Source organism: Muscardinus avellanarius (assembly GCF_963383645.1).
Source record: "Muscardinus avellanarius genome assembly, chromosome: 13".
In the NCBI taxonomy this organism is placed as follows: Eukaryota; Metazoa; Chordata; class Mammalia; order Rodentia; family Gliridae; genus Muscardinus; species Muscardinus avellanarius.
In genome coordinates, this window is record NC_137799.1 from 13527081 (window position 1) to 13550163 (window position 23083).

Below are 23083 nucleotides of genomic sequence, written 5' to 3' on the forward strand. Positions count from 1 at the left end.
ATTATGTGGCGTGGAGTGGTTTTTCTTTGGTCCTGTCTCAGTGGAGTTCTGTATGCCTCCTGGACTTGAAGATTTAAGTCTCTTTTCATATTTGGAAAAATCTCTGAGATTATTTCCTTGAAGATATTACAGATGCCCTTGGTCTGTACCTCTATCCCTTCCTCAATGCCTATTATCCGTAAATTAGGGCGCTTCATATTATCCCATAATTGCTGGATGTTTAGGTTTTGTTGCTGTAAAGATTTCTGTATATCGCTGACTGTGTTTTCGGTTTGGGATGTACTGTCTTCTAATATTGATATTCTGTTTTCCATTTCATCTAATCTTCCAGAATTTCTTTCTATTGCTGTCTTCATTTCACTTATTGCCTCTTTCATTTCATTCCAGACCTCTTTCTGATTCTTTTTTAGTGTTTCTAATTCACCTTTAATCTCCTCTATACTTGTTTTAAATCCTTTCATCATATTGAACATCAAGATTCTGAACTCCCCTTCTTGCATTTCTAGTAGGTCAGTATTCGTGATTTCTGCTGTCTCTTCATAATTCCTTGTTCTCATATTTATAGCGTTCTCTGTCCTGTTTTTCTGATTTCTACCCATCGTAATATTAGGAGTTTAGGGGTATTGGCTAGTCAGCAGAGCCTTTCCAGTGTTGAGGGCGGGTGATGTGTGAGGAGCTGGGGTGATTGGTAAAGGAGTCGGATTAGGTAGAGGATATGTTAGGTTGAGAAAGACTTTAAGTATGATAAGGTAATAACTTTCTAGGAATGAGAGAGAGTTAACTACTAGGACTCTTGTCGTTAGTAGAGTAATTATAGATATAAGAAATACTTTGAGTATTAAACCAGGAGGTATATTATGGGGAAAAGTTTTGGGGGAGAAAAGTATGTAGGTTAGTGTGGGAAGGTTTGTAAATAGGGATGATGGAAGGAGCAGACAGACATTAAAAAAAAGAATCCACACAAGATACCAAGACTATTATATAATCCAAGAAAAAGGAAGGAAAACCAATCAAAGGAGGAGAATGAAAAAAAGGAAGGAAAGAGGAAGAAAGAGGAAAAAAGAACAAGAATAAAATAAAAGGAACTAGCAGCTGTGTGAAATAAAAAAATAAGGCAAACTATCATATATATATATATATATATATATATATATATATATATATATATATATACAACAAGTTAAAGTAAAAGAAGTGTGGGTTAAAAGAAAAAAAAATAAAACAGCAATAACCATACCAAAACAAAAGCACTGTAAAAGCAAAATAAAACAAAACATCCACATTAAAAGTAAAACAAACAGTCCTCCTTATTTACGCATCTGATTTATTTACGCATCTGATCTTATTTACGTATCTGATTGCTTTGGTAGCTTTCAGAATACCATCCAATGTCTCTTAGTTTTCTTTGTACTCTATTTTTATCTTCTTAGGTAACTCTGGGTGTTTGGACACCTTTCTCTCCTTTAGCTGCTTTAGGTTTATGTGTCCGGATGTCTGTTTTCACTGTTATTTGATTCTGTACAATTCACAGGTTCTGCGAAATTCTAACCTGTGGTCAGTACCTCTGTACTCACCACCCTAGCCTCCAGCCTGTGCTTCCCTACAGCAGGGGTGGAGAATGACCAAAGTATAATTGGAACCTCCCCCTGAGGTCCTGTGCAGATATTGTGGCCCGATGGATTTTCTTGTGTCTCTGGAAATTCCAGCTGGGCTAGCCGGTGTGGTCCCAAGATGTACCCTGGGCAAATGGATGCTGGTTCCTGGATGCCCACACTTACTGCCAGAGCTCTGCCTATTCCGAGAGTGCAGGCTGGATGTGCTGCTAATACTGGACCCAAGTGAGAGTGGCTGCAGCTGTCTATTGCTGCTGGTATGCTCTTCCAAGGTGTATTGAGCTGTGTTCTCGCTTAGAACTAAGCATCTGGCTACCAGGAGGGTGGGAACACCCAGCGGTGGGCCAGGGGTGCAGGGTAGGTGCTCAAGGGTCCAGTGCACGGTATAAAGCAATGGTCTCTGCCTCCCGCAAGACATAGAAGCTGGGGGTGCCCCAAGGAGATTTCTGGGTCACACAGGGCTTTCGCAGCCTGGAAGGCAGGCTCTGGCAAGGTGGCAGGGGCTAGACACACAAGCAGGCTCCAATTTAGGGGTGGCAGTGGTACAGGCACTGACTACTAGCGGGGGACCGTGGCACAGGCAAGGTGCGCGAGGAGAGTGCTCGGTTCTGAGGCTTGGGCACGTGCTGGGGGGTTGGGGCTGCGCACACGCTAGGACCCCAACTTACCAGGGTGCCCTCAGGTACCTGACTTGGTGCAGGAATCCGTGGGAGTCTCTATGCAGTATCCGGTCGCTGGTGAGCACACAGAATTCTGATGTGGTGCTGCTCGCTGCTTAAGATGCGGTCCTAAGTCCGTTTTTAGTCCCGGATTATCTTGCCGTGGTCATATTGGGCAGGCAGCTCCTCGGGCAGCTGCAAAAGCAGCCCGCCGAGTGGCGTTCCGATCAGCGTTCCCTGGAGAGGAAATTTTTGAACAAGACTCAATAAGATGAGAGAAACGTGGTATGAAGAGGTAAAAGATTCATGCCTTCTAGCAAATGATAGCTGATACCTGGGGAAAGAGTAATGTCATTTGTTAATTCAAAAATACATCTTCCCCATAAGGCTTAATCAAATAAAAAAATTTCAATCACATTTTAATTTTACTTTTGCAAATTTTAGGAAAGAGGATGGTGCAATGATATTGTTTGAAAAGAAAATTTTGTTCACACTGACTACCAGAAAAATAGATGGTCAATGGTAGCATTGTCATTAGGACAAGAGAGAATCAACTGTGATATAAAGGATCCAGGAAGCATTCTAGAAGTCTGAATATCTCACAGGATTTGCTTACTTAAATGGCATTTCCAAGTTTTGGTCTCATTTACGATAAGCAACAGAATATTTATAAATATTCACATATCTAACTTGATATGTGAGCATCGAAAATGAACACATGATATTTATTTGTGTTACCCAGAATTGAATAAATGGAGCTGGAGATGTATGAAATGGATTTGAGACCAATATTGCAAGAATTTCAGTAAAGTACATATATTGAGTGGTTAATTTTATTGGTACTTTACAATTATACATCATAGTGAGGTTCAGAGTGATAGAGACATGTGCACATGGCGTTTTGTGTGAATCCTTTTGGGTCCCACCCCATTTCATAATATTGTGAGAATCTTGACCCAATAGGATACTGACACCATAGCTTCTTGGTAGGAGATATATTTATACAGACTGTACTCCATTCCTCAGGGTCCAGTGATTACAATATATGTGTTTTCCATCACTCTTTATCAGAGAATGAAGGTATTAGAGTGTTTTTGGTGTTTCACAAGTAGCAGAGGGTTTAGGGCCAAAGACTCTTGGGACATCACATTCAATCTTCACCTGGTTTATGAGGGACACTTAATCACATTTTCCCCCAAGATGAGCTGAGAAGGCAAAGAGCCTTGTGAATCACCAGGTTTCTAATGGCAGTCCTGGGGTTATTATCATTATTTCTCTAAGGGTGAAGTCTCTTAGGCCTGCTCCAACCAGTATTTCTTCCCCCAAGGGAAACAAAGTAGGATGCAGCAACTATATCCTATTTGTTCCTAATTTGGAGCTGGGGATGGAAGGATTGCCTGCCAGGATCTCTCTGTCATTTATAAATTTAGAATTCACACTGATTTCTCAGAAGCTGTGAACATTAAGTATTTCTCATATGATTCAGAGCTGAGAGCACTTCTGTCTGTTGCAATGGAACTTTCAGCTCCTTCAAGATTCCATCTGTTCCACTGTGTTCCATGTCTTCTAGAGAGAATGGAAGAACCTTCCCAGACCTCGATCTGAAAGTATCTGTGTTCATCATCTAAGGGCCATGTCAAAGCAGGTGTGAATTTACATTCAGTAATATCATAGTATGGGTTCTGTTGTGTGTGTCCAAGGTGAGCTTTTGATCATGAGACTCTACTCTCCCTTACACCAAAGTATGACAGACAGCTGTGTTGAGTAGTTATCTTTAACTTAATATTTAAACAAATTTTGAATGGAAAGGTCAAAACCAAATCTCTATATAGAACAACTTTATTTCAAATTAATATCTAATTTTGAGAGGGTATTGGAAAAAATCTCTCCTTTTTTTTATAAAACTGGGTACAGGACTCTGGATTATTTTTTCTATTGTATACTGCAAGTATAACAGGACACAACAGTTGAGATAGATATCTCTAATAAAACTCCCCAATAACATGACAAATCCAAAATCAAATAGTACAGAAGGGGTACAGTAGGAACAATCTGGCTGAAGATATGGATAGCTTAAAATGTTTAATCCATATTAAATAAGAGTATGATAACATTTAAAACTCTACTGTTAAAATAACTTAAAAATACAAATATATAGCCAATATAAATTTAAAATTTTTACTGGTGCAATGTAGTTGTAACATCTTAATGAAGGACAAGATAGTAGAGGCATACATGCACACATCACTCATTTAGCCCTTCTTCAGTTCCCACCCAATTCCCTGCCCCCCCCTCCTTCTCATGGTTGGCTTACTGACTGACTCTTATCTGTCTGTGAATGTACATCATGTGCACCAGGGAATCTCCCTCTTCCCCCACCCATCCCCCTCAGTTAGGCCTCCTTATTTGCTTATGTATGTTTTCTCCTCCTTAGTCTAAAGTTTTTCCTATGACCCATTTTCTTCTTTGCTTTTGCATATTAGGGAGAACATCTGATTTCTTACTTTTTATGATGGACTAATCTCACAATTATACATTTCTGTAAAACTTATATCATCACTAGACATTCAGATTGAATGAGTCTTTACATAGGCTATGGGTTCTATTTTGTTGCAGACAGATCATCATGTTCTCCATAGTTATTATTTCATAATTGTTCACATAGATATGTCTAAGACCAACTAACTTTGGGGAGAAAGAGATAAATATTAGAAAGTATATGAAATGTTAGAATTATGACAAGAAAAAAATCAGTTATAAATATTTGGCATAAGACCTACATTAGAAACAAAAAAGGGAGCAAGATTTTTTTTAATGCTATGACATTTATATAAAGCCTCTTCTTTGCAGATCCTTGATGTGACTGGAAAAAAAAGTATTTCTTGGTGTTTTGAGGACTTGAATAAAAAAATTTTGCTTTGAGCTGAGAAGCCATACAAGGGAGAAAAAGAAAAACTAACCTTTTTTTCATATTCCATGGAAATTTTTATAGAAGGGTGATGGAAAGTGTAGAGTGGGAAATAATTTGTTTAAAGGATTAACTGATGGAAATAACCTAAAGTATGTCACTCAATGTTTTGTCATTAGCATAGATTTATCCTCTCAGTGCCCTTCCTAAACCTGCTTTATATGATATTTCTTGCCTACTAGGTTTGCTTCATTTGGTATTCTCCCCAGAACTAAAGCATCAGCCAAAGTGTATTCCAGAGACATGGAAAGGTTCACATAGACCAACAAACCACTATACATCATTTACTAGTTTCTCTATTTGCTGGTTACTGACTTTGCCTTGCACTAATTCCTTAATCTCAGATTACCATCACGACCCTTTAGGTTGATCTCTGTCGAATCTTCTGACAATTCAGCTATTTCATAGATTTTTGAAAAAAAATGAGTTGATTCTAGGTGTATAAATGATATTCTTTGTCTTAACTACTACTGATCCACTAGTATGGCAAAGAGATTGAGGTAGTCAAGTTAAAATATACTCACTGACTAGTTCAAAACCATGTTTTTATTATGTAATAGTGATGATGACCTAACTTATTTTCTTCCTTCCTTCCTTCCTTCCTTCCTTCCTTCCTTCCTTCCTTCCTTCCTCTCTCTCTCACTCTCTCTCTCTCTTTCTTCTTTCTTTCTTTCTTTCTTTCTTTCTTTCTTTCTTTCTTTCTTTCTTTCTTTCTTTTTTTCTTTCTTTCTTGCAGTACTGGGAATGGAACCCAGGGACATTCTACCTCCAAGCAACACCACCCAGCCCTATTTTTTATTCTTTATTTTGAAGCAGAGTTTCACTGAGTTGCAAAGATCCTAACCAAGTAGCTGAGGCTGTCTATGAACCATGATCCTCTGGTCTCAGCCTCCCAGATGCTGGGATTACAAGTGTGAGCCACCACACCTGGCTTGACTTCTTTCTTTCACATTTTCATCTTTTTTCATCTCCAGCTTATGAGGAAAGATAATAAGAGCAGCGTGTCTGAGTTCCTCCTCCTGGGGCTCCCCATCCGCCCAGAGCAGCAAGGCATGTACTATGCTCTGTTCCTGGTCATGTACCTGACCACGGTGCTGGGGAACCTGCTCATCATCCTGCTCATCAGGCTGGACTCGCGCCTCCACACCCCCATGTACTTCTTCCTCAGCCACTTGGCTTTTGCTGACATCTCCTTCTCATCAGTCACTGCTCCAAAGATGCTCATGAATATGCTGACACAGAGTCAATCCATCTCATATGCTGGGTGCATTTCCCAGGTATACTTTTTCTTAATATTTGGGGGTATTGACAGCCTCCTTCTCACCTCAATGGCGTATGACAGATATGTGGCAATCTGTCACCCTCTGCAGTACACTATCATCATGAGTAAGAGCCTTTGTTATCTACTAGTAATTGTGTCCTGGGTCTTATCCTCTTCTGGTGCCCTAGTGCACACCCTCCTCCTAGCCAGTCTCTCTTTCTGTGGAGACAACACTGTGCCCCACTTCTTCTGTGACCTCTCTGCCTTAATTAAACTTTCCAGCTCAGACACCACAGTTAATGAGCTTGTTATCTTCACTGTAGGACCGATATTCGTCACCCTGCCTTTCATATGCATTCTGGTATCTTATGGCCACATTGGGGCCACCATCCTGAGAAGTCCCTCTTTCAAGGGAATCTGCAAAGCCCTGTCCACATGTGGCTCTCATCTATCTGTGGTTTCTATGTACTATGGAATAATCATTGTAATCTACTTTTCCCCCTCATCCAATAACACTAATTATCAGGATGTTATTGGGTCTGTGATGTACACTCTGGTCACACCCATGCTGAATCCCTTTATCTATAGTCTGAGGAACCGGGATATGAAAGGAGCTCTGAGAAATATGCTCAGTAGAGGAAAATTTTCAGATGGTCCTTGTTTTTCCTGTAACTGGGTATGAGAACTTTGTAATTCTGCCCACTGATCCTTTCCTCTCTAAATTATTTTTCATTCTTTTTTCCTTCTTTCCCTCCCTCCTCTTTCTATTTTCTCACTCCCCATTTCTTTACTCTCTCTCTTTTTCCCTTTCTCTTTCCTTTCTTTTTTTTCCTTTCTCTCTCTCTTTTGTATACTGGAGATTGAACTTAAGGCCTCACTCATGATAGGCAAAATCTCTGCCTTGATCCAAATACATTTAAATGTTTTATGTTATCTTGGCTTTTGTCTATGTCTTTGGATGCTTTATATCTTTTAATAGAAGAGCTTATTTGCTTTCTGAGAATAACAAAAATATTTTTTCTTCAGGTAGTCTTAAGATTTTTCTTTATCTTCTTTTTGGGTATAATTTTATAAATTTTTGGAACTTATTTTGTTACTAAGCTTAAAAAGAAACATAGTTTTACCTTTTTCATAATTTCTTATTCACTTATTTTAAATTACACAAAGTTGTACATATCCACAGTGTGACCTGATGTTTTGGTAAATGTATATGTTACATTGGTAAAGGATAAAGGGTGATGATCTGGAGGAAGGGCTGGAGCTGGCAGCTCTTGCTGACTTCTGGGTCAATACTGATCAGAGATTCCAATGGACCAACAAAGGCCCAGACTTAAGGACCAATCAGAGGGATTGCATGGATATATTGGTCTCCTGAAAGCAAAGAAGCAGCATACCAGTGGCTAGGAGAGAAGCAGAGACCAGCACAAGCAGAGCAGCAGCAAGTAGGGAAGCAGAGAACTGTCTACAAGCAGGAAAAAAAAACCATGGTGCCTGCAGAAGTGATTGCTGTGGTAGCATCGGCGGTAGCAGCAGCAAGTCAGAGCGGTGAGCACACTTGAAGAGCTGTAGCTCCAGAAAAGCAAGGTTGAAGCAACAGCGATTTGTCAGTACCTCCTCTGTAATAGCAGCAGTAGCAGCACTCAAGGCCTCGTTTGAGCTCCTGGGTGCAATCACCATTTATGAGATCTCTCTAGTGTGGGAGTCCCACTGCCTTTCCATGTCTCCATTAGACACTGTACCCTCATTCCTGTGTCTCCCCTAGAATCCTCTAGACCTGAGCAGGGGAAGTAGAATAAAATGAGAGAGAATTTTGAAAGGCTCTGCAGGTGCTGATGTTTTTATGGGAGATGTGTCCATTTCAGGAAGGGATTGCAACTTTGGATGTGGACTGATGAATGGCTCAGCAGCATGTCAGGAATGCTAGGTACTAGGAGCAAGTTCAAACATGACTTAATTTTAATTTAGTTCAATTATATAATAATAATAATAATAATAATTATTATTATTATTATTATTATTATTATTATTATTATTCGTGTTTGTATGTGTGTTACTGAGGATTGAACCCAGAGGCATTCTACCTCTAAGCTACACCCCCATATTAGTTTTATTTCTTATTTGGATACAGAGTCTCACTAGGTTGCTGAAAGCCTCACTAAATTATTGAGGTTAGCTTCAAACCTGCCATCCTCTGTTTTCAGCCTCCCAAGTATTACAGGAGTGCACCACCACATCTGGCTCAACCATATATTATTAAAATGGAGAAAATCTTATTTCCTTTTCCAACTACATAAATGTATTTTCTATATTTCCAACTGAAATGATTGTTATCTCTAGTCTTTGACAAACTGTCTCTGCTCATGGATAAGGTACTTAACATCACTACTGTAACCTGATTGCTATAGCAGATATTTCTGTATTTGGTATTCCTTTAATTTTGGTATTTGGTATAAAGATGGAAATTCTTATTTAAGAGATCTTTAGTAACTATTCATGTATTAGTGTGCTACTTATATTTAGTTGAAGTGTATTTATACTGTGTGTGAGGTCAAATCCTGAAACCCATAAGCTGCTTGACTGTATGCATTTAGTTACATTTTGACTTTGTTGTCTATTTTCATCTTCTATTATGTAACCACAGCACACCTATCTGCTGTTTTCTTGGTCATTTATTTGTTCCGTGTTCAGTATTTTTCAGTCATAGACAATACTCCTACAAACATTTTTTTTTATTTTAAATTTTTTTATTGGTGAATTATATTCAAACATCATATTGGGGTAAAAAACTTGTGTGTACAAACATGTACTCATCACTTATTTAACCCCTACCTAATTCTTACCCCATTCCCTCCCCGTCCCTCCCTCCCTTGCTTGGCTTAGTGATTGACTTCGATATGTTTAAGTACATTGTGTGTTTTAGAGATTTTCCTCTTCCCCCCTCCTTTCTCCCCCTTTAGGTTGGCTTGTTTGCTCCTCTATAGGATTTCCTCTTTCAAGAGTTCCTCCTATGACCCATTTCTCCCTCTCACATATTAGGGAAAGCATCTGATTTCTTATTTTTTATGACTGACTAATCTCACTTAGCATAATGTCCTCCAGTTCCATCCATTTCCCTGAAAATGATGTAATTGAGGTTTTTTTTAATGGCTGAGTAAAATTCCATTCTGTACATATCCCACAGTTTTGTAATCCACTCATCTGTTGATGGACATCTTGGCTGGTTCCATAGTTTAGCTATGGTGAATTGTGCAGCTATGAACATAGATACACATGCATTAGTTTCCTACAAACATTTTAGTGCTTTCATCCAGGGCATATATACAAGACATTCTATAAAATGAATTATGGGGTTGTGGGCACATGTAGATCCAATTTAATCATCATTGCTAAACTCCTCTAATCATTATACTAAGAAGAAAGTCTGCAAATGGTACTGAATATTTCAACTGTATGGCATCCTAAACAATGCAAAACTAGAGAGATAAACCAATAAGTGGTACTAAGGTTTTGGTGTAAAGACAAGGGATTAATGACTAGATAAAACAAAAGGGATTTATTAGGCAGAGACGTTGTGATGCACAATTCTGTAACTTTGGATATGGTCACTATGCACTTGTCAAAACAAAACAAAACAAAAATTGAAAAAAAGAGATCACCCAGGTCAGGGGGAAGTTTGAGACTTTGGACTAGAGAAGCCAATTGAGTCCCTTGAGTAAAACATGGACATCTGACCTAATTTGTTCTGCATTTACAAATTGCTAGATGAATCCGGAGTTAGAATATCAGAACATCAATAATACATGATGTGATGACAGTTAAACAGGTTATTTAAGTTATTATTGCACATGGATCTCTCCATTCCCTGAGAGAACCTTGTGTAGGACATTGGTTAGTACATCATGTGCTTTATACTATGCTGACTTTTAAAAAATAAAGAACCCTTGTCTTATGTTCCTAAAGATAGTATGTCGTATTCTTATGTAAAATTTTAATACTTGCCTTTAGTTCTTGAAAGCCATAAAATATGTGGGGTTGGTTATTCTTTTTAAATTTTTATAATTTTATTGGTGCATTGTAATTATACGTCACAGTGAAGTTTGAAGTGGTATAAACATACATGCACACACAGCGTGGTGTATTTCCTTCTGCATCCTACCCCACTCCTTCTTCCTTTTCCCTGTGTATGTGAGATCAGTAGTTGTACCTACATATATGGACGTAGCATTACTTGAACTGTTTTCTTCCTCAATTTCTCTTTCCCATGATTTCATAAGTTTGTGCCTTCTCTTGGTTCATCCTTCAGTCACTACGACTTCACTTAAGGTGCTCTGCATCTCGTGTCTGTGGTATCTCAGTCACCACTACTCCTTTACTGGGTTGTATCACAAAGTCTCAGACCCAGGGAGTCAATCAAGGCTGCTTGAGACCATGGGGGATGCCAGGCTGGGTGTTCTCCCACGGGGAGCTGCGACTATGGTGTGATATCTCTACCACTGCCACTCCCCCACTGGGTTGGACTGCAAAAATCTCAGACCCAGGGAGACTATCAAAGCTGTGCAAGTCCCTGGGGGTACAGTATTGGGATTTCTACTCCAGGGGCAGCAATTTGACTCATGGTTGTTGAGTGCGCTGATCTGGAACTGTTGCAGACTTGGTGAACTCGCTGCTGCTGCCACTGGCAATATGGCACCATTGCCACTCCTTCGGCTGTGAGGCTAGTGTATTTCTTCTCTGGTTTTGAGCTCCGCTCTGAGGCCCTGGAGGGTGTGCTGAGCCCGACCCTGGGAGCTTTAGACGCTCCTTGCACCAAACAAACTACTGAATTACACCCAGCTGTTCCATAGCTTCTCACCTCAGCTCGCTGTCCATCCCTCCTCTCTGGAGCCTGGTGGGTTGTTGAGTACGCTGATCTGGAGCCATCCCGTGAATTCACCGCTGCCACCAGCAGTATGGCACTGCTTCCACATTTTGACCATGAGGCCAGCGTATCTCCTCTCTGGCTTGAGCTCCGTTCTGAGTCCCCCCTCCTCTCTAGAGCCTGGTGCTGCGAGGGAAGATAGCGATTAAATGTGATTTTGAAGCCAAAATCACATTAATACCAAAACCAAATAAGGACTGTACAAGGAAGGAAAACAACTGGCATATATCCTTGATGAATCTAGTTGCAGTACTGCTAAACAAAATACTAACAACACACACCAAAACAACATCAAGAAAATTATACACCATGACCAAGTAGGGTTTATTCCAGGGATGCAAGGCTGGTTCAACATATGAAAATCAATTCATGTAATTCACCACAAAAAAAGAACCAAAGACAAAAATCACATGATCAATTCAATAGATGCTGAAAAAATATTTGACAAAATTTAACATCCATTTATGCTGAAAGTGCTGCAGAGAATCAGAATAGAAGGAAAATATCTCAACATCATAAAGGCAATCTACAATAGGCCCACAGCCAGCATCATATTAAATGGGGAAAAACTGAGAATTCCCCCTAAAAGCAGGGACAAGACAAGGATGTCCATTATCACCACTTCTCTTCAATATAGCTGACTCTAGCCAGAACAATAAGGTAAGAAAAGGAAATCAAAAGACTACAAATAGGCAAAGAATAACTAAACCTTTCACTATTCTCAGATGACAGGATACTATACTTAGAAGACCCAACAAACTTAACCAAAAGGCTTATAGAACTGATCAACAAATTCAGCATGTCTGGATACAAAGTCAATCTTAAAAAATCAGAAGTTTCTTGTATTCCAACTATAAAACCACTGGAAAATAATCCAGAAAACACTTCCACTCAGGATATCCCACAAAAAATACTTAGTAATAAACTTAACCAAAGGGTAAAGGACCTTTACAAAAAAAATTATAAAACATTGAAAAAAAATTGAAGACCTTAGAAGATAGAGTTTCCATGTTCATGGATAGGCAGAATATCATCAAAATGGCCATACTTCCAGAAATGATCTACAAATTCAACCCAATACCCATTAAATTACCAAAGTTATTCCTTACAGACATAGAAAAATCAGTCCTTAAATTCATTTAGAACAAGAAAAGCAGAATAGCCAAAGTAGTTTCCAGCAACAAAAACCATGCAGGAAAAATCACAATACCTGATTTTAAACTATACTACAAAGCCATAATACTAAAAAGAGCATGGTACTGGCACAAAAACAGATACATAGACCAATGGAGCAGAATATAAGACTCAGAAACAAATACACACACTTAAAGCTAATTGATTTATTACAAAGGGGCTAAAAACATGCACTGGAAGAAAATACACTGTTCAACAAAGGGCACTGGCAAAACTGGTTAACCATATACAAAAAATGGAAATAAACCCCACTTTCTCACCCTGCATAAGAGTCAATTCAAGGTGGATCTAAGACTTGGAAATTAGGCCAGAGATCTTGAGGCTCCTTGAAGAGGGCATAGGTCCAACACATTAGCACAGATGAAAACTTTTTGGAAAAGACCCCAAAAGCACAATAAATTAAAATGCATATCAATACATGAAATTGCATGAAACGGGAGAGCTTCTGTACAGTGAAGGAAACTATAAAAACCTCAACCAAGAGTCAACAGAATGGGAGGAAACTTTTGCCACCTACTCCTCTGATAGAGGACTCATATTTAGAATATACAGAGAATTCAAGAAATTCAGCATTAAGAAAACAAATAACCCAATCAGAAAATGGGCAAGTGAACTAAGTAGACACTTCACAAAAGAAGAAATTCAAATGAGCAACAAATGCATAAAAAATGCTCAACATCATTAGCAATCAGAGAGATGCAAATCAAAACTACACTTTGATTTCACCTAATTCTATCTAGAATGGCAATCATTCAAAACAAACAATAACAAATGCTGGCAAGGATTTGGAGAAGTGGGAACTACAATATGTTGTTGGTGAGACTGAAAATTAGTACATCCACTTTGGAAAAGAGTATGAAGAATCCTCAGAAGAATGGGAACAAACTTACTATATAATCCAGCAATACCCAAAAGCAGTATTGCTGAATTATATAGTAAGAATGGAAACCAAACTACCAAACTAATGCATGTGTATCTATGTTCATACGTGCACAATTCACCATTGCCAAACTGTGGAAACGGCCAAGATGTCCATCAACAGATGAATGGATTACAAAACTATGGGATATGTACACAATAGAATTTTACTCAGCCATAAAGAAAAACACAATTATGTCATTTACAGAGAAATGGATGGAACTGGAGAACATTATGCTAAGTGAGGTTAGTCACAAAAAATAAGAAATTGGATATTCTTCTAATATGCAAAATCTAGGGGAAAATTAGGTTGTAGGAGGAACTCTAGACAAAGGAGATACTATAGATGAGCAAATAAGGCGAACTAACTGAGCAGATGGGAGGGGGAAAATGGAAATTCTCTAATGTTCATGATTTCATTAACAAACATATCAAAGTCAATAACTAAGACAAACATGAAAAGGAGGGAGAGGGAGGGAATGGGGCATGAACTGGATAAGGGGTAATGGGTGATATGTGCATGTATGCTTCCACCATCTTGTACTACATTAAGATGTGTGACTACAATGCACCAATACAAAATTTTTTAAAATTACTAAAATAAGGAATGAAAAAGCAGATATTACCAGTGTGAAAATCCAGAGGATTAACAGAAAGTACTTTGAAAAACTATACTCCAACAAAATGGAAAGTCTAGAAGAAATTGAAAATTTTCTAGATAAATACAACCTTCCTAAATTGAGTCAAGAAGATATAGAAAATTTAAATGGACCAATAGCAATCAAAGAGATTGAAGCAACAATAAAGAACCTGCCATCAAATAAAAGCCCCAAACCAGATGATTTCCCAAGTAAATATTAGAAAACCTTTAGAGAGAAGCTAATCCCAATATCCCTCAATCTATTCCATGAAACAGACTAGTTGTTTTCATTTGAGTGGAAGTAAGAAGGTAGTATGTGGTCATTCAGGGTAGATTCAAATGATAATTTCTTAAAATAAATTTTTAAATGGAAGTATGTTTGTAGAATGAGTATATATACATAGAGTACACAACCTAATGAATTATTACAAAGGAAAAACACCTATGTAGTATAATCTAGTTACAGAAATAGGTCTCTATAATGCCAGTCATAGTAATTTCCTCACAATATAAGTATTATTATATTACTCCAGTCATGTCTTGGTCAATATTTTCACTGCTATAATTCAAAACAACTGACCACACAACTTAAAGAAAGGAAGATTTATTTGTTCATAGGGATTTTTTTTTTAGGTTTGGGGATTCAAACTGGGGTCTGTGTAGGTCAGGATGTCAGCAGGGAGCAGACATAAGAAAAGAGCAAAGTTCTTCTTTCATATCATGGAGGCCAGAAGCAAGCAGATTCAAAAACACAAGTATAGTCTCTAAGGCCACACCTCCAGGGGCCCATTTTCTCTGGCCACACCCCACCTGCCTAGGTTACCACCCAGTAAATTTATTGCATTAGATTTATTTACTAATGAGATTATCACCCTGACAATTTAATTACATCAACCCTGAACATTAATACACGAACTCTTCAGGGAACATTTTATATCTAACTATAACAAGTCACTTGACTATTTTTCACCCAAATACACAATGAGATTAAAGTGTTTTTCTAAGTAATTTATTATTATTTAAGGTTGTATTATATAATATCATGCAATAATATGCTCATATTCTAATGAATAAGATAATCCATTTTTTCAAATACATATTAATACATATAGCATGACATAATTCTAGAGAGCTCCCTTGAGCTCCATTCTCATCAATATCATCTAGAAGCAACCAGAAATCTCCTTGCATTAATTATACATTAATGCATTTCTGGAGTTGTTTCTAGTTCTGGCTCTGGAGTAGGCTCTAGCTCTTTAGCTAGTGCTAGCTCTGATGATGGACCTAGTTTTAGTTGAAACTAGTGCTCACTTCAATTTAAGACTGCAGTATACCTTGAAACACTGTGTCTGGGTCTATCTAGGGATCTGGTGGTACAGCTAATGCTAGAACTAGCTCCAGTCCCAGCATCAACTCTAGCTCTGATGCTGAAGCTGAATGGCACTGGCACTGAAGCTGATTCTACCTCTGCATCTTACAGTGGATCTGGCAACAGGTCATTGCATTGCATTTTGGAGAAACCCCAGTCAAGTAATCTACCTCTAGGAAGTCTTCCCAGTCCACAGTTCAATCAAATAAGTAGTCTCAAGCTATTCATATTCCTGGGCTAATACTAGAACCTGGAACCTCCTCTAAGTGTAACCTAATCTGTCACCTCCTTACACACTCAAACCCATCCATCCAGTTCTCTTAACTCTCCTTCTCTACCTCAATAGACTCCAGGTTCTCCTGGGGCATAAGATGGTGAATATGGTTCTCCATGTCCACAATGGGTAGAAGGAATTATGCATAGGCTAGTACCTGTTTTAGACCAACCAAGTGAAGGGCCTCACAGAAATTTTCTGTGTGCTGGTACATTCAGGGGCCAAGGATGAAAATGCAGCAGTTGTATCCACGTCCTGATATTTTTTATATTGTTCTCTTGTGACACCAGTGCTGAATTTTGATCTTCTGTACTTGGTTCTCTGCACATTCAGAAGCTTGTATTACCCCTCTACCACACCCACTCTGCTTGAGCTAACACTGAAAAGCCTGGTAAACGAGATCAGTCTGGTAAATTTCCATCCATTGGAAGTCCCCTTGGAGAAACATTATGACCAATTTTTCCTATCTTCAGTAAGACTGATGTAATTCTCTACATGCCCTTGTTTTATCCTCTTTGAAACACAAATATGCCAAGAATATGGGAGGGTTGTATTTTTCCTCTTTGTTTCATTGTACTAGTATGCAGAAGGAAACTCCCTGAATGTTGAGATCTAGCAACAAGTGCAACCTCATCCTCTGCTAAGCCGACATAAGGACCAAGTGGCACTTCAACCAGTAGCTTATGGGACAATGCGCTACCTTATTTTCTTGGTGCCAAGGGTAGATTTAGTCTTCCCATTGACACAATTCTCTCAAAGGGCAGGGGCATAGCCTGCACTATCTCACATACAGCTGTTCATACAGAACTTAAGTGCAAAAAGAATCTAGAGTATCTTTTTCACTATACCCTCTGGGGTCTGGGTTGGGTAGAATAAAAGATCACCAAGGCCGGCCAAATCTAGGTCAGGAAAAGATACTTCCCCTGATTTTATTTCTGGGTCCTCTATTCTGCACTATTGAACAAATTATCCTGGAATGGTGGTGCACATCCTTAATCTTTGTACTTTGAAGACTGAGACAAGAGGGTCCCAGGTTTGCGGCTAGCTTCAACAATTTAGAAAGGCTTTCAGCCTTTTCAGATAAAAAAAAGGGGGGGCGGTAGTATAGAGGTAGAATTACCTTAAATTCAATCCCTAGCACCACACACAAAATTAATTTCTACAACTAATGAACATAGGGCATCTTTGCCTTTGTGTGTATTTGTGCCTTCAATTTCTCTTATCAGTGTTTTATCATTTTCATTACAGAGAATAATTTGCTTTCATGCTTAAAGTGGTTCCTAATTATTGTTTCTTTTTATTTTTATACTATTGTGAATGGAAATTCTCTCATTATTGGTATATAAAAATATGTTGGGTTTTTTATATACTAGCACACAACAGTCACTAATTGCCCTTTGCATTTCTGTTGTATCAGTTATAATGACCATTTATTCATCTCTGATTTTATGCTATTGGGTCTTTGATCTTTTTTCTTGGTTAGTCTAGCTAAGATTTCTTAATTTTGTTTAACTTTACCAATACCAGACTTTTCATGAGTTGTTTTTTTTGTAATATTAGGCTCTCTTTAATTCATTACAACTCTGATATTTAAGATTGCCTTCCTTCTGCTAATTTTGGATTTTTAATTATTCTTCCTTTTCCAGTTTCTTGAATTGCATCACTAGGCTTTTTTTTTGGAGATCTTTCTATTTTTTATCAAATAATTTTTTTGCTATAAACTTCCCTTTTAGTCCCATTTTTGTTCTATCTCATAGATTTTGGTGTGTTTTGCTATCATTTTTATCTATTCCAGGAAATGTTTTGATTTCCTTTTGATTTCTTCATTGACTCATGTGTCCTTCAAGAGAATGTTGTTTAATTTCTATGTATTTAAACCATTTCTAAAGTTCTTATTGTTGCTGATTATTTCAATGTTTAACAAATTTTGTGAGACTTCCTTTTGTGCTAACACAAGGTGTAGCCTGGAGAAGACTCCAGGTGCTTCAGAGGATGATGTGAATTCAGCTGCTGATACACAAAATGTTCTGTACATGTCTGTTAGGTCCATTTGGTCTGTAGTGTAATCTGTCTGATGATAGTTGAATTCTTGATCTGGCAAAAAATGTCTAACACATTTAGGTAAAATTTAATCTCTTCTATTGTGTCCTATCATGTATTTTCAAATCTTTTGGCAAGTATATTATGTAGAGGTTTGTTCTTCATTGACTATTTCATAATTGTTTTTATTGAAGTATAATAAATGAGCACTTTTAACATATAAATTGCATTTCTTATTATTTATTTATTTATTTATTTATTTATTTATTTTGGTGGTACTGGGGTTTCTGGAAGCCTGTCTTCCTCTGGGCTATACTCCCAGACCTATTTTATATTTTTATTTGGAAACAGGTTCTCTTAAGCCAGCGAGGCTGGCTTTGAACCTATGCAATCCTCCTGTCTCTGCCTCCCAAGCACGGGGATTACAAGCGTGCGCCACCATGCCTGGCCTAACATATAAATTTTAAATGTGCTTCTTTTTGCATTTCTTCATTTGTCGAGTAATGAAGTGATCTCACTTCAATGAAGTCAACATATGGACAATTTCCAGTACTATAGAAAGCCCTCTTCTTACTCTCAATAATCTTTTGGTCTCTACCAACACTGATTAGTTGTGATGCTTTTAATTTCCCCTAAAAAAATTCAGTATTTGATTTTTATATATGATTTGTTTCTTTCAATACTATCAAAACAATTAATATATGCTGTTTGTTATTCTAGTCATTCCACTGGACAAACAGATGACAAACTAGTTATCATATCCCAACTGATGAGCACCCAGATTGTTTTCTAGTATTGGTCTATCAAGAATAAAGCTTCTGATTAATAATATTATGTTCTGAACTTGAATTAATTTTTTCTGTGAAATAAAAGACAAAATGGGTTGGATAATGCTTCAGTAATGAACAAATTCAACTCTCAGCTGCTTAGATGACAATGATGATACTGATGATGATTACTATTATTATTACTGTGTGGTACTGGGGATTGAAACCAGGAGCACTCTACCTCTGAGCTACACCCCCAACTCTATTTAATTATTTATTTTGAAACAGAATCTCTCTAAGTTGCTAAAAGTCTCACTAAGTTGTTGAGACTGGCCTTAAACCTGTGATTCAATTGTCTTGGCTTCCCAAGTACTGGGATTATAGGTATGTGCCAATGAGCCCAGCTTGCTTAGATTAAAAGGTATTTTTTGCATAAATTTCTGTCTCCAAATATTTGTGTAAGTTTATTGTCTATAAGAACATTCTTATGTATGACATTTATGGGGGGGAAAGCATTCAGTTTTGATTGCTTTTCCCCCCAAGAGTGGATATGCTGAGTCATGAAGAATTCATTGATTCTTCTTTCAGTTGTCATCCCTCATAATAAGAGTTATTGTACATCTGAAGTTTCAAGCAAAGAGTGTAATTGTGCATATTAGGCAATATTAGAAAATCTCTACACCATCCAAAATCAAATATGATGGAGTTTGCATTGCAAAACATTGGCAAAAGAAAGTACTATACTAATTAATTTTAAATATTTTATTATTAATATTGAAAATATTAAATAATTTTGTGCTTCATACCACACTTAAAATAACCAACTGCAGATATTTCAAAGACATTCAAGGGTTTAACATCGCACATGAAAATTCATTATATTATCATTAGGTATATATGATAAGAAGTCTTGTTTTGCTTTGTTTTACTATTTAGAGATATTTGGTTAAGACATAGTGAAGACCACATTTACCAGCCCATGCCGAGAGAAAATTCTATCAGGGAATGGAAGCCTTCAAATGCTGTAATAACTGGGTCCTGATGAACTGTTACCAAGGCAGATAGTATTGACACTTGATCATTTGCATTCCTAGTGACATCTAGCTCAGTTTCTCATCACACAGTATTAATTAGGCCAAGTGCATGTGTTTCACTTTAGGGACTCAGTGGACTTCCATTTTGCATAGTCATAAATGTCTCCTAGACTTCGACAATGTAGCACACATATAAACTGTTAATTGTAAGAAGTTTTTGTGTTTGCCTCATTGTTATTAATATAAAATAATTGTGGGAGAGAGTGTTTCATTGTGTTATTGCTACTACACGTACAAATGGGAGACAAGCCCACCTTTCCAAGGCTTTGCACTTTTCCTGATGCCACATCTTTTCCTTATTATCTACAAAACACAATGACTGCTGCCATTTTCAAGGTGATTTCCTTAAAAAGATATCATGTTCAAATTGAATGAGGCTGGGTGTGGTGGAGCACACTGTAATCCCAGCGCTTGGGAGGTGGAGACAGGAGGATTGTGCAGGTTTGAAGCCAGCCATGCTGGCTTAAGAGACCCTGTTTCCAAATAAAAATATAAAAAATGGGTCTGGGAATGTAGTCTAGAGGCAGAAGGACTCCCAGAAACCCCAGTACTACACACAAAAAAAGAGAGACCCTGTTTCCAAATAAAATATAAAATAGGTCTGGGAGTGTAGCCCAGAGGTAGAAGGGTTCCATCCCCAGTACCACCAAAAAAAAAAAATTGAGTAGCTGGGCATGGTGGCACATGCTTGTAATCCCAGAATTTGGGAGGCTGAGACAAGAGGATCACAGTTCATGGACAGCCTCAGCTACTACTTAGTGAGGCTCTCTGCAACTCAGTGAGACCCTGTTTCAAAAATAAAAGAATAAAATATAGGCTGGGGGTGTAGATCAGGGGTAAAATGCCCCTGGGTTCCATCCCCAGTACCGCAAAAAAAATATATTTCTATGAGTGCTGTGTGGATTTATGCCTCTATCATCTTGTACTCCATTAAAATGTATGACTACAAATGCACCAATAAAAATTTTAAATGAGATATTGATGTACAATAAAAAGTAATAATATAATGACAATATATAGAAAGTACAAAGTATTAATTTATAGATTATATGAAGACTTTCTACAATGCAGTAAATAAAAGATAAGCCACCTAATAAAAACAGAAAAAAAGACATGTATTGGGGGGGCATTAAATAAGAAGCTTCTTTGCATCAAAGAAAACAATTGAGACTCTACAGAGAAAGCCTACAGAATGGGAGGAAATTTTTGCTAGGTACTCATCTGATAGAGGACTAATATCTAGAATACATAAAGAATTTTAAAAGCTTAACACTAAAAAATCAAACAACCCAATTAAAAATGGTCAATTGAACTGAATAGACATTTCTCAAAAGAAGAAATACAAATGGCTAATAAAAGCCAGGTGTGGTGGCACACACTTGTAATCCCAGTAGTTGGAAGGCTGAGACAGGAGAATCTCACAAAGCCAGCCTCAGCAGCTTAGTGAGGTTCTAGCAACTTAGTGAGACCCTGTTTCCAAATAAAAGATAAAAATAGGTCTGCGGGTATAGCCCGGAGGTAGAAGGCTCCTGAGTTCCACCCCTAGTACCATAAATAAATAAATAAATAAATAAATAAATAAATAAATAAAACAAATGGCTAATAAATATATAAAATTTTTTCATTATTAGCAATAAGGGAAATGCAAATCAAAACTGTACTGAGATTCCATCTAATTCCAGTTTGAATGGCAATCATCAAAATTTAAAAAATAATAAATGATGGTGACAATGGTGAGACATACTGAAGAAAGCAATTCAAACAATCCTATATACATGAGCTTATCAATACCAATTTTGATATTATAAATGGGGAAGTGTTAGGAGTGGGATGGGGAAATCCACAGGGTTCTACATGTGCATACACCTCTCTATCATATTGAACCTCACTATAGTATATAATTAGAATGCACCAATAAAAGTATATTAAAAAAAGTGAAATATTGCTGGTCAAGAGTGCCACACCAAAAGTCATAAAGGGCCAGCAATCAGAGGTAAAAGGATGCATGCATAGGACTGAGAAGATCTAATGTTCAGTAAGAGTAAACACAATTCTCATCATGCTCAAAGTGCTCCTTTACTGAAGATATTTCTCAGAGCTCCTTTCATATCCCGATTTCTCAGACTGTAGATAAAAGGATTCAGCATGGGTGTGAACAGAGTATAGGAGAGAGACACAATGACATCTTTGTCATTAGTGTTACTAGACGAGGGGACAAAGTACAGCCCAATAATTGCTCCATAGTACAGGGAAACCACAGAGAGGTGAGAGCCACATGTGGACAGGGCTTTTAAGATTCCCTTGATTGAAGGACTTCTCAGGATGGTGGCCCCGATGTGGCCATAAGAGACCAGAATGCATATGAAAGGCAGGGTGATGACCATTGATGCTACAATGAGGATAATCAGCTCATTGATGGTGGTGTCAGAGCTGGACAGCTTAAGTAAGGCTGAGAGGTCACAGAAGAAATGGGGTATAGTGCTGTCTCTGCAGAAGGAAAGACGGGCAAGAAGGAGGGTATGCACAAGGGCATTAGCAGAGGATAAGATCCAGGACACAATAACCAGAAGAAAGCAGATGCTCTGACTCATGATGGTGGTGTAGTGCAGGGGGTGGCAGATGGCCACATACCTGTCATAGGCCATTGATGTGAGGAGGAAACTGTCAAGACTCCCAAACAGTAAAAAGAAATATACCTGGGAAATGCACTCAGCATACAAGATGGATGGACTCTGCATCAGCATATTCATGAGCATCTTTGGAGCTGTGACTGATGACAAAGAGATGTCAGTGAAAGCCAAGTGGCTGAGGAAGAAGTACATGGGGGTGTGGAGGTGCGAGTCCAGCCTGATGAGCAGGATGATGAGCAGGTTCCCCAGCACAGTGGTCAGGTACATGACCAGGAACAGAGCATAGTACACGCCTTGCTCCTTGGGTTGGATGGGGAGCCCCACGAGGTGGAACTCAGTTACACTGCTCTCATTATCCCTCCTCATGCTCCTCTTCTCTTTTGCTGTATATGAAAAAGAAATGGAAATCCGAAAGAACGAGAAGTCAGTGTGATGCTAACAAAATAAAAACAAGATTTTGGACTAGTCAATATGTGCATGTTAGCCTGAATACTTCAAGCTCTTTGCCCCACTAATGGACTGGTGATGGTCTGGACAAAGGATGCTATTTGTTCACCTACAATCCAATACGATATCTTTTGGAGAATTAAGAAATATATTGTGCAGTTATCACATTTAGATAAGTCTCAGACTTGAGGAGTTTATGAGTTCATGATGGAAATCAGGAGATCAGAAATTACATGCAAGTCTGGGTCAGTAAACAGTTAATAGACACCACTAAATAATGCCTAATGGTTT

The 23083-nt window shown here is 38.0% G+C and overlaps 2 protein-coding genes across 2 annotated transcripts; one reads left to right on the plus strand and one right to left on the minus strand.

Moving 5' to 3' along the window:
- Positions 1–6217: 6217 nt before the first annotated feature.
- Positions 6218–7183, plus strand: LOC308272108 (olfactory receptor 1J21-like; the record flags this gene model as incomplete). The annotated part of the gene is made up of 1 exon (XM_080708894.1): positions 6218–7183. One exon carries the CDS (start codon positions 6218–6220, stop codon positions 7181–7183), a length of 966 nt encoding a protein of 321 aa, XP_080565020.1.
- A 14595-nt stretch (positions 7184–21778) lies between these two features.
- On the minus strand, positions 21779–22711 carry LOC308272364 (olfactory receptor 1J21-like; the record flags this gene model as incomplete). Its single annotated transcript, XM_080709131.1, has 1 exon — positions 21779–22711. The coding sequence occupies one exon, from the start codon at positions 22709–22711 to the stop codon at positions 21779–21781; it is 933 nt and encodes a 310-aa protein (XP_080565257.1).
- Between the last annotated feature and the right edge of the window lie 372 nt (positions 22712–23083).